Source organism: Poecilia reticulata, chromosome 13 (genome assembly GCF_904066995.2).
Source record: "Poecilia reticulata chromosome 13, P_reticulata-male-v2, whole genome shotgun sequence".
Lineage (NCBI taxonomy): Eukaryota > Metazoa > Chordata > Actinopteri > Cyprinodontiformes > Poeciliidae > Poecilia > Poecilia reticulata.
In genome coordinates, this window is record NC_088842.1 from 29,815,827 (window position 1) to 29,828,284 (window position 12,458).

Below are 12,458 nucleotides of genomic sequence, written 5' to 3' on the forward strand. Positions count from 1 at the left end.
TGCTCTCTGGCTTACAGTGACTCACATGTGAAGAATGTGGTGGGCCGGTCCTGAGAGTTATTAATATCTCCTTTCCTAGGGTCCGCTAGCTCCCACTGTACCTTTATGAAAGATTTCCCTATTTGAAAGGTCTGAGTGGAAGAACGTCACACCCTCCACTGTATGTTTTGAGAAGGAAAATCTGAGCTAATGTGCAAAACAAGATAAAATCCAGCAGAAACGAACCTTATATGGTCACAAACTCCGCTTATTTGTGTATTTTAAGCGTGTTTAGAAAGCAGAGTGAAGGAAAATCTCTGGGGCAGTTCGAACAATGCCTGACTGAAAAGAGTCATCTGGGCATCAACACTGCAGCAACAGAGGGAGAAACAGGTTTGCAGCAGATGACCCCAACAGCAGAGCTTACTCAACAAAACCGGGGTCTCCGCTCGTACGTCACGCAGCAGCGGACATGCGGGGGATTCCTCAAAGCTGAGGTGGGAGCAGAGCGGCGGCCATCTTCTGCGGGGAAGGAGCGACATCTGGTGGAGGAAGGTTTTCCTTTTCATACATTTCAACGAGTTTTCACCAGAAAATGAAGTCAAAGTGCGGGCCGGGGGCCATTTGCGGCCACAGGACTGATTGTGTGTGGTCCTTGATTTCAGGATAACAAAATAAATTTAGGCAAAATGATCACAAACAAGTAAAATAGTCTTTTAAAATAGAAAATATTGGCTTTAACACAAAGGATTCTCTTTTTGCATTTTCTTCAGGAACTAGACTTTCACTCAAAAGGCAACTTTGTTTCACCAAAAATCTGCTTTTAATGAATTCAAAGAAAAAGTGTCATAAGTCCTGATTTTATTCATTAGAGTTGTTTAAACTTTTATATATATATATATTTTTTTTTTTCGATTGATGCCTAGAAATGTAGCAAAATTATTTTTAATAAGGCAAACCTGCAGAGCCCTTTTTAAGTTTTGGATCTAGAATAATTTACACATCTCTTTCCAGTAACTACTTGCATGTTCTCCCTGTGCATGGTGGGTTTTCTCCGGGTACTCCGGTTTCCTCCCACAGTCCAAAAACATGACTGTCAGGTTAATTGGTCTCTCCAAAATGTCCCTAGGTGTGAGTGTGTGTGTGCATGGTTGTGTGTCCTGTGTGTCTCTGTGTTGCCCTGTGACAGACTGGTGACCTGTCCAGGGTGACCCCACCTCTCGCCCAGAACGTTAGCTGGAGAGGCACCAGCAACCCTCCTGACCCACTGAGGGACAAGGGTGTAAGAAAATGGATGGATGGATGGATGGTTGGATACTTTCTTTAATTTATGTACGGCCCATTTAACTGAAGTTTGGATTCCTCTGTGTTAGATATTTAATTCTGTAATGCCCCTAGATATGCTAATAATTTAGTGATTAATCTTTGATATTTTTCGACACTTTAAAGCTGCAGTGTATCATTTTTTTTGCATATCTGTTAAAACTGTCACCATGTTGTGACAGTTTAATATGAGCTGAGTTCAGAAGTAACTAGTTACATTTACTTGAGCAACCATTTTAAACAAGTATTTAGTATTTTTACTTGAGTAACTTTATTATGAAGTGTTGCTTCATTAACTTGTGTAAATTTCTGGATTCACTGAATTGTCAATAAACCTCATGGATGTGCTGCTAAATGTGCTAATGGTGGAGAAACAACTTACAGCTACAGGAAAACAGTAGAGGGGAGTAACAGCGCTAGGCTCATCTTAGCTAGTTAACACACCAGAAGGCAAAGGAGCTCCATTTTTTTCAGATTATGTCTCATAAACTGTCACTATATGGTGACAGTTTTAACAAATATGTATAAACATATTTTGTATACAAGTTACATACTGCAGCTTTAAGATTCAAGGATCTTTTATTGTCATACTAACACACATTTGCTCGTTAGTGGTACAAAATTCAGAATCTGATCCCAGATTAAGGAGTCTGATGTATAAATAAAGTACTTTATACTTTATATACATATTTACAGGATTTCCCCCAGAGTATTATAAGCCTGGCAGACCACCAGGCTTTATTTGCCTCCCACCAGGCTAATTGTCGTTTCTTAAATTATTTTTTACATAAAAAAAAAAAAACCTAGAACAACTAATTTTATTTAATCAACTTCTATATTTTATTTCCATAATTTTCTGTCAACTTCACATGTCTTAACACAGAAACAGTGAACCAGCCCAGCACCCCGACCACCAGGCTCAGATAGATTTCTGGGGGAAATCCTGCATATGTGTCTATAAACAGTCAAACCAGAAGTGGTTCACATGTTTCAGCAAGAACAGAAGAAAACTAAGAAAGTTTATTTCTTTCATTCTAAAAGTTAACAAGTCACATCAAAAATAGTAATTTTTCTTCAGTGTTAATGTATTTACATGTCTTTTTTCTGCTCTTAGTTACTGAAATGAACAAAGATGGCACACATGGTAATTAAAAAATATGTAGTTGTGAGGAAAATGGTTGTAATTTCTGGCATCGCTTTTCAACAAATGACAGAAACGTGAGTGAAACCAAAACATTGAAACATCCTGGGAGCATTTAGAAGCTGAAATGATTTTTGATGTCTTTGATTTGCTTCATCATGTCTCCGATATGCTGTCCCTGCTCCCTCAGGACGTCCTGGACCACCTTCTTCTGCTGCGCGCTGAGCGGGACGGCCTTCTTGGACGCGGACATCTCCTTGTCCACCTGCGTCTTCTGGTACTCCAGCTTGGTGTTCACCTGCCGGATGCAGTTGTCCAGGTGTTTGAGCTTGTCGCTGACGCTCTGCAGCTCCTTCTTCATGTCCTTCTCGCTGTTGGACAGGACGGGCAGCTGGCTCTGCAGGCTGCACAGAACCTTCTTCACCCGATTCATCAGCGCCTCCTGACGATACTTTGCGTCTTCGTATTTGTCGGCCAACCTCTCCGCCGCTTCCGTCAGACTCTTCCTCTCCTCCCGGCATGACGCCAGCTCCTCCACCTGCTTGACCTTCTGACCCGTCAGGAGCTTCACCCTCCTCTCCATCTCCTCGCGTGCCATGTCCTGCTTCATGATGTATTCCTCGCGGAACACCTGCATGGCAGAATCAACGTTTAACCATTGGATAAATCTGAAGGGCATAATGAGAATCATCCTGTTAAACCATCTGCGTTAAATTAAACGTCTAATCCCAAACTTTTTCCTGCAGAATAAGTGTATTTCAATACTTGGACCTACACATCACATTTTATGAATTTTGTTGGTTATGTTACTCTTTTTTTTATTAAAAGATGAATGCAGGGTTAAAATTCTCACTATACATCAGTAGAAAACTTTTTAAAGAAAACATGTACAAGATATTTTAGTTATATTTGTTTACTAAAGTATTTTACTGACTTCCTCTTATACAAGTTTGAGATTTTAATGTTGTTTTAATGCAAAATTTAATTTTTTCAACATTAGCCAAATATTAAAGATTTTCCCACATGTGTGCTACTGAAAAACATAGGCCTATATTTAAAAAAAAATCAATCACGCCTTCGTTGTTTATGCCAGTGGTAACATCCGGCTGTTGATCACGTGACTCCGATGACGCAGTTTTGCAAAATAACTATTTAAATATGGCTGAAAAAAACACCTAAACTTGCGCAAAAACTTCTCTATGGAAAAACAAGAGTTTTTCGCGAAATTTAAGTGTTTCCATTAAGCACATTTATTTTCTAATTTCCATTTGCGTAGTCTTATAGTTAATGGAGACGCAGCTACTGGTGGATGGATGCTAGCTGCCATTAAGAACCAAAGAAAAAGAAGACGACCTGCGTGGCTCTGCTGAGGAGCTGCAGACACTCCGCCGGCGGTGTGGACGCCTCCTTGTCACCAGCTTTCAGCACCATGGGGTTGTTGGAGCTCCGCGCCAGGATGCTACGGATGTGCTGCTCGAAGGAGTCGCTAGCCAGGCCGCGGAGGGGCGAGCTGGCGGAACCGGGACCCGGATCGGAGCAAAGCAGCGGCGGAGAGGGAGGGCGAATGGAGCTGAGCAGGGGCAACATGATGCACTCATAGCTGGAGGTGATGCAGATCATGGTGGCTCCCAGAGAGAGGTCAGACACGATGAGGAAGCCGCGGACCGGAGCCGAGCGGCGGCTAGGAAGCGGCCGGGTGCAGAGGATGTGCTCCACGATGCAGCGCTTCTCCGCGGCCAGCTCCTGCAGGCTGTCCTTGTCCTCCTCGTTGGACTGGAGGAACTTCTGCAGCTTGTTAAGCCAGATGAGCCCCACGCTGTGCACCCCGGCCTCGTGGGTGCAGTGGTACCGCTGCGCACACAGCGGGTCCCGGTGCAGCTTGATGGGGCAGGTGAAATCAAATTCCTGCGGCTCGTCCTCCTCCGCTGCCACTCTGAGTGTGAGCTCCAGCTCCACGCATTCAAACACGTAGAGAGCCGGAACCGTCTCCGAGCCTCGGATCCACTCCTCCTCCTCCTCACACTCCAGCACCACGCAGTGATACAGCATCCCCGTTTCCGTGGCGATCACCAGGATGCTGGGGGCGCATGGCAGGCACAAGACTGCGCATGCGTCGTAGCCGTAGTTGTCCTCCGCGGCGGGATACATGGGCAGTGGTCCGGCCGGTTTGCTCACGCTGAGGCCGGTTGCATAGCTGGTGTAACTTACGTAGGTTTCCCCGTTTTCATAGAGAATGTAGAGAGGATACACCGGTTGGTTTTTGGAGCACTGCGCCGCCAGCTGCCGCGGAGGACCGGAAGCCGAACCGAAGTCGAAGGCGACTGCAATTTCTCCCAGAGATGCGGCGTAGGAGCGAACCGGCGGGTGGAGGCTGCTGGTTTCATCCTCCGACTGCGACACGGGCAGCACTTTGGCCGGCGTGTGCGGCGACTTCAGCGCGTAGAATCGGATGGTATTGTCGGATGTGAGCAGAACCAGGTGGGGCTCGTCGGTTTCGCTCGGGTACCAAGCCGCCTGTCGCAGCTTCACCGACGGGGAGCTGGTGAAGAAGCGCTCCGCCACCGGGATGGTCTTGCAGTTTATCTCTTCCCGGCCGCCCTCGAACTCGGACCGCTTCCCCCACCGCTGAGGGAGCTCCAGAACCGAAACCCCTCTCTGGCCGACCAGCGCGACGAGGTGCTGCGTGGGGCTCAGCAGCAGCTGGCACACCTGGAACAGAGGCGGGTTGATGCACTGGAGCGTCTGGTACTTCCCGCTGCTTTCGGACTCCGCGGAGTTTAGCTGCCGCAGGTTTGTGGTGTAAAACACGCCTTCAGAGTCGTCCCATAGGAAAAAGTCTCCACCCAGACAAAACGTCAGGTTCTTGGCCGTTTCCTTCTCATTTCTCTCGGACTCCGGGTCCAGCCTCTCTCGTATCTTCTTGAAAATAGTGTGATTTGGCAAATCATTCAGCCACCGATCTGCGCAGAACGCCGCCATCTTGATCAACTGGCTGAACATTCGTCATCAGCGTCTTCTTCGTATTTAACAAGGCTTGGCAGCCATGTTTACAGCGCATTACAGCCACCTGCCGGCAGAGGTTTGTACTACAAGAAATCAAACTGACTTCCAGTTCTCGAAAATCTCACAATAAAAATATGAAGAACTAACTAGTGTGACTTGTTAATAGTTCTGCCATGTAACTCATTATCACTGGCAATTACATTTACATATTTGCCATGATGCAACTTAAACACATTATATTTGAATTGTACAGTAGGATCGTCAAGAAATTATAAAAAAAATCAAACACTGTTACTGCGTGACAATGATCAAGACCCCATGTCATTTCAGAGGCAAGACCACAGAACTAAAAATATTACATGGAAATATGTATGTAGCTTTTATTTAATCAGGTATGTCTCATTGAAATTAGAAATATCTTTTTCAAGCAAGACCTGGTAGATATACTTCTGCAGAGGTGCAAATATGACAACAACGAAATAGAGTTTTGGCAATAAATGCACGCAAAAAGATAGATACAGTAAAACAGTCCTGTTTACTTATGTCTCACAAAAATAGTGTGTCTACACAATAGATGTTTGTGACTTTGACCCCCTCTGTTTATATTATATTATATTATATTATATTATATTATATTATATTATATTATATTATATTATATTATATTATATTATATTATATTATATTATATTATATTATCCTGTGTAATCAACAGACCTCTCAGGTTCCCTTCCCAATATGGCGGACTGTTTTAACGTTCCGGGCTGATAGCAACCCGTCAGTTACATGCTGCCCTTGGCAACGCCTCCTAACGTATGACTGTGGCCCGGTGTCGTACATTTTGCAGACTCACCATGGCGTTGAAAGAGACAGCGGGGCTGTATGAGACTCTGAAAGCTGAGTGGAACAAGAAAAACCCGAACCTGAATAAATGTGGGGACCTTCTGAGCAAGCTGAAGGTGACAGATCTGTCTGGTTTATTTAATTTGTTTTTGTTTGAGTAAAATTGGGATTTATTTCGACACTGAAGCTGGAGCGCTATTAGCTAACATAGCTAGCATGCTAACAGTCAAGCTTAGCTTAGCAGAGGTAATGTTTTGCAGTTATTATGATTATCTACGTTTGATTCTCGTCTTATTTACTTTTGTAATAACTTTTATTTGTATTTTTACGCTAAGGCATTTTAAAAAATCGCTTTAAAATTCTAATTACAACTCGATAAACAAATGTATAATATGTTATATGAGGAGCGTCGGCATTAAAAACAATCTAATCTGCTTAAATATGGAATAGTATATTTAAAAGAAGATGTATTTATAACTTGTACAGATAATTTAAATGCTAAATTACACAAAACATAGCAATAAAAGCGTTTATACATGCATGGAACTTTTTACTGTAAAAGCTCAACCCTAAAATTAATTAATATACCTTTTGATTAAATCTGAGATTATAATAAAAAATCTGATTGTTAGAGTTATTTTTGCAGGAATTTTAAAAATTATTTTATTACTTGGTAGTTGTCTATTTACTTTTGAGTCAATTGTTTAATTTAGTCCGTTGGGTACATTTTTCTTACACTTTTTAATTCTTTGATTTTTAAAATTAGGTTTTAGTTAAAGAAAATATTACACAAATTATAATAACATGGTAACCATCCACTCAGTCAGTTGAAATATAATTTGTTTGGATAAAAACTGAAGTAAACAATCCTTTGCTTATCATTTTTTTGCAGGTTTCCCTGCTGGAGCTGAACTTTTTACCCACCAGTGGCTCTGCGATCACCAAGCAGCAGCTCATTTTAGCTAGTAAGTAAACAGAATCGTGTTGAGCTCCAGCTGTCATGGACGACACTATAGTGAAATATTAGTTTTAATCAGAACTGACTGGTGTTTCAGGGGATGTCCTTGAGATCGGAGCCCTGTGGAGCATCCTGAAGAAAGACATCCCGTCTTTTGAGCGATATATGGCTCAGCTAAAGTGTTACTACTTTGACTACAAGTAATTTCCCATGTTTTGTCTTTTACTTCCTTGTGAGAATTTATTCTGAATACTTGAGTTTCTATTGTACATATTTTGTTTTTGTTTGTCGTCATGTTTTAGGGATGAACTTCCTTCAGCCGCCTACATGCACCAGTTGCTTGGACTCAACCTGCTCTTCCTGCTCTCTCAGAACCGAGTGTCTGAGTTTCACACAGAGCTGGAGAGACTGAGCGCTCGAGACATTCAGACCAACATTTACATCAAACATCCCGTCTCCCTAGAACAGGTGGGGTCATTTATCCCTGGAAGCAGCAGGAACATAGGGATGTACTATTATTAATCACAAACTTTGAATTAAACTTTCATCTAATCTATTCTGACAAGTAGAATAACGTTTATTTTTTATTTTGATGAAAAAAAGAACAGCTTTAATTTTTTTTATTAACAAAAAGAACAGCTTAATTTTTTCTTTTATTTACAAAAAATGTTTTTAATTATTTTAGCTTTCATTTACAAAATGAACAGTTTTTCTTTTAACTAAACTGCTTTTATTTAGTTTAACAAACAATATTTATTTCTCTCTTTTTTATCTAAACAATTTATTTTTAAAAGTACAGTTTGTCTTATTCTTTTAAATAACCGTTTTTTTGTTTTTAAATAAGTTATAACTTTTTCATTTTTTTTTTTTTTTTTAATCAAGGTCTTTTTATTATTTTTTTTACATAAATCACAAACAAAAAACTGACAAAGAAACACACAACAGAAATCCCTCCCACCCCTCCCCTCCCATACCGGATCTACTGCCCCGACATGAATCCACCTTGTATTCATACATCAGTCGATATAAAGCACAGGTTTGTGTACAAAGAGCCAACATTTGATCATTACACAAAGTTATCTGCCGAAATTGTTTCTACGTAAGATATAAATGGCTGCCAAATGTCAAAGAATTTGTTAACAGATCCCCTAATAGTATACCTGATCTTCTCCAAATGAATGTAAGACATAACTTCTCTTAGGCAGTGTCCATATACTGGAGGATGTGGATCCTTCCATCGAAGAAGAATGAGTCTTCTAGCTAGAAGAGAGCAGAAAGCCAACACAGTTCTCTGATGTTTGCTGAAGGAGGCCTCTGCTGGAGCCACCCCAAAGAGAGAGATGAGTGGTGATGGATGAACAGTTTGTCCAAATATTCCTGAAAAGGTGTCAAAGATGCCTTGCCAAACTTTTTCATTTATTTATATAAAAAACTTTTCCTTGTTTTTATTTTACAATATTTTTAAATAATTTTTATTTAAAAAAAAGATATTTCTTTCACATTTTTTCTTATATTTAAAGAGAAAAAATACAGTTTTTATTTAAATGTAAAACAATATAAATAGTGTAACATCCTCAACTAAAGCACATTTAAATGTTCTCTTCTATCCTGACACTTTAAAACGCCTCAGATGTTCCTGATGTTTGAACACAGCAGATGAAATTAATCAAAATCTGTTTGCAGCTTTTTACCAGCTGGTCGTTTTTAAGCTTTATGCAGATTCATCAGGTTCTGTAAATCTGCTACAGATTGTAATTATTCGACCTTCCTCTTCATACTGTGACACAAGCATCGCTGCATCAGCAGGTTTGGTTCATGGCCTGTTTTATTCCGTGTTTCAGTAAAATGTATTTGCTCATTTTCATGTATAATCAGGTAAAAATGTAAAAGATTTAAAGATAAACTTCAGGATCTAATGCCTGCTGTTGGTGGATGTGGTGTTTCTAAAATGTTGCTCCCTCCAGCTCCATGTCCACAACAACCCAACCTGATACGGGTAATTAATCCTTCCTCTCTTGTCGTCTCAGTACCTGATGGAGGGAAGCTACAACAAGGTTTTCCTCGCCAAAGGAAACATCCCAGCTGAGAGTTACAACTTTTTCATAGATATTCTGCTGGACACCATCCGGTAAGAATCGGATGAACCCATGAATTTGGTGACTTCCTGCATCTCTTCTTTCATTCTTAATGACTAGGTCTGACTGTTCTTCACTCAGTTACAGCTTCCACACTGAAAACTGTTGTCAGCAGTGTTCATGATGATGAACTGGAGAGAGGAAGAGCTGAGCAGTAAATTAATGGATATTATTGAAGGTTTATTTTTATGGCGCCACTTTCAGCTGCAGCCAATATTTATTTTAGTGATCAATTATTCTGAGGATTAATTGATTTATCTGCTAAAAAACACAGATTTTTCATTAGACCACTTAAGCTTTTTATACAATATTAGAAGAACAAATAAGAAAATTAACATTTTATTGCCTAAAATGCAACAACATAACATTCCCTTAGTGAGCGCTTTATTTTATTGTAATAAAAAATGAATCAGAGGCTAAAAATGACTTCTAACGTCAACATGTGAAAAGTTTAACACACATCAATAGTGTCGGGCTGATCTATCGATCATTTCTTTGGATTAATAGACTGATAATTGGATTGCAAAAGATGTTTAATAGGAGCTTTTTACAGAATCTTAACCAGGTGAAACTGAAAGTGATGAGCTCTGGCTAGAAAATATTTATAGATCAGTGGTTCTTAACCTGGGTTCGGTCGAACCCCAGGGTTTCGGTGAGTCGGTCTCAGGGGTTCGGTGGAGCCTCTGCGCGGAGGTAAAGACACTTGTTTAAAGTCGTGATGACGCACCGCTTTGCCATCACTTGCTGCAGAGGATCACGTTACATTGCTTAGCCAATCAGAGGATCACGTTACATTGCTTAGCCAATCAGAGGATCACGTTACATTGCGTAGCCAATCAGAGGATCACGTTACATTGCTTAGCCAATCAGAGGATCACGTTACATTGCGTAGCCAATCAGAGGATCACGTTACATTGCGTAGCCAATCAGAGGATCACGTTACATTGCTTAGCCAATCAGAGGATCACGTTACATTGATTAGCTAATCAGAGGATCACGTTACAATGCTTAGCCAATCAGAGGATCACGTTACATTGCTTAGCCAATCAGAGGATCACGTTGCATTGCTCAGCCAATCAGAGCTGCGGAGGAGCCCTGATTGAAGGAGCTCCACTCTCAGCATGGATTTGAACTTTTGTCTTTAATTACTTCAGCAAAGCTCACAGTTTTTACCAAAATCTATAGTCTCAATCTGCTCCTTAGGTTGGAATAAGACGGGTTTGGTGAATGCGCATATGCAACTGGGGGGTTGCTCTGATTGTAAATGGCTTTTTTTGAGTCTCTATACTCCAATTAATAGTTAATCGTTTTCTAAATTGGCTGAAAATTATTTAAATAATCGATTAATTACGATTAGTGGCTTCAGCCCTGTTGAGGTTAATGTATTTGTTCTCTTGCAGTGATGAGATTGCGGGCTGCATAGAAAAGGCCTACGAACAGATCCAGTTCAGTGAAGCAACCAGAGTTCTTTTCTTCAACTCGGCCAAAAAGATGACCGACTACGCCAAGAAGGTAAAACAAACATTTTACGTTACGGAAAAAACTCATTTAAAACTTAACATGCATCTCATTTATGTCACATTAACGAGGACAGAAAGTTCACTGTGTGTTTTCACACGCTGTGAAGAGAACGACCAGATGACCTGATGAGGTTTCTGTCCCGTTTGTCCTCAGAAAGGCTGGACTCAGAACCGGGACGGCTACTACACGTTCACCAGCCAGCAGCAGCGGACGGAGGAGGTGACCATCCCCTCCACAGAGCTGGCGCAGCAGGTCATCGAATACGCGCGACACCTGGAAATGATTGTGTAATCCGCCCCCGGGACACTCAGCCATGCAGAGACAAACACGCCGCGGCGCCAGGAAGCATCAGACCGCTTCAGACTCCAGAGCCGCCGTTCCCTCAGAGCCGACCTGCAGGTCCCTCTGTCCGTCTCTGCAAACCAAACTGAGTTTAATCTGGATTATTTTCAACATTTACCTTGGACATTTTTTGTTTTTTAAGCTTGATTAAACGCGTAGAGCTTTTTATTTTCTTCATTACTTTCAGAAATGTAATTTTTTTTGTGCCCACAACTGAAAGAAACGCCATTAAAGTTTGTTTTCTAACCAGTGATGTCACTTCCTTCCTGGACGGTTTATGACAAAATTATTTGTTTGCAATAAATTGTTCAGAAAATAATCCTTAACTATGAATTTATTTTTGCTCTATTGTTTTATCATTTCTAGCTTGGTTTTCTACATTTTCCTTTGAAAAGAAATTGAACTTAATGAACTCAGAAAAGATCCTGCAGGAGATTCATAAAAGGTTTTTAACAAATTATAAGCAGAAGGTACAAATTTCATTAGTTTTACTTTATCTGAACCATATTCACATCCACGATTCAAATATTATGATTATATATTTAGAAAACCATTTGTTTGAGAAGCAGGTAGGCAGAAGAATGAACTTATTTAATTCTACCATCTTTCTTTACACATTATTCTGCATCTAATGTGGAAAAGAATTAACATGTACATGTAAAAATACAGAAATAAATAGGTTATATATCACAGAGATAAAGGACAGAAGTCGGTTCTTTAAAGCAAACAAATTCACCAAAAACAAACCGTTGTCACGGTGACAGTCCGTTTCACTCCATTTCTACCATCAACATTGATTCTTCCACCAAATAATCACATAAAGAGGCGGTATTATTATGTTTTCCAGACACATAGTGCCGTTTTATAGCACAATCAAGTTACTATGTTAACTTGAGTTGTTATAAAAATGCTACATATATCAGATATGACTTAACAGAAATGTTACTTCCTGATTCAACACCTTGAATATCTCCTGCTCATTCTGAAACACAACATGGCTCCTATGTTTTTACCAGCGTTTCACTGAGAAGTAGCTCCTGTAATGAGCTCAGCTCCACCAGTTGTGTGCTAATTGCTGCTGGCTAGTCTGAAGGAGCTGAGTGGGGAAGTTGTGTGGGAGGAGCTGGGTCTTGAATAACATGAATTATTTTCCTCCTATAGGCAAATTAATCATTATTTTAAAACTATTTTTTAAAAAAATAAAACAAAAATA

General features: G+C 40.5%; 2 protein-coding genes across 4 annotated transcripts; one reads left to right on the forward strand and one right to left on the reverse strand.

The window, feature by feature from the left end:
* Positions 1–1,862: 1,862 nt before the first annotated feature.
* nup88 (nucleoporin 88) lies at positions 1,863–5,459 on the reverse strand. The gene is made up of 2 exons (XM_008426459.3): positions 3,797–5,459; positions 1,863–3,074 (listed from the first exon to the last, which is right to left on the reverse strand). The coding sequence occupies exons 1-2, from the start codon at positions 5,441–5,443 to the stop codon at positions 2,559–2,561; spliced, it is 2,163 nt and encodes a 720-aa protein (XP_008424681.1). The 5' UTR covers positions 5,444–5,459; the 3' UTR covers positions 1,863–2,558.
* psmd8 (proteasome 26S subunit, non-ATPase 8) lies at positions 5,393–11,564 on the forward strand. 3 transcript variants are annotated; one of them, XM_008426458.3, is made up of 8 exons: positions 5,393–5,522; positions 6,294–6,405; positions 7,182–7,254; positions 7,345–7,447; positions 7,550–7,715; positions 9,275–9,375; positions 10,783–10,894; positions 11,057–11,564. In XM_008426458.3, the coding sequence occupies exons 2-8, from the start codon at positions 6,301–6,303 to the stop codon at positions 11,192–11,194; spliced, it is 798 nt and encodes a 265-aa protein (XP_008424680.1). In that variant the 5' UTR covers positions 5,393–5,522; positions 6,294–6,300; the 3' UTR covers positions 11,195–11,564. The 3 variants fall into 3 exon arrangements, with proteins under 3 accessions (XP_008424680.1, XP_017163872.1, XP_081470788.1); XM_017308383.2 differs by having other exon boundaries at positions 11,061–11,564; XM_081614662.1 differs by lacking the exon at positions 5,393–5,522 and having other exon boundaries at positions 6,247–6,405.
* The last annotated feature ends 894 nt before the right edge of the window (positions 11,565–12,458 follow it).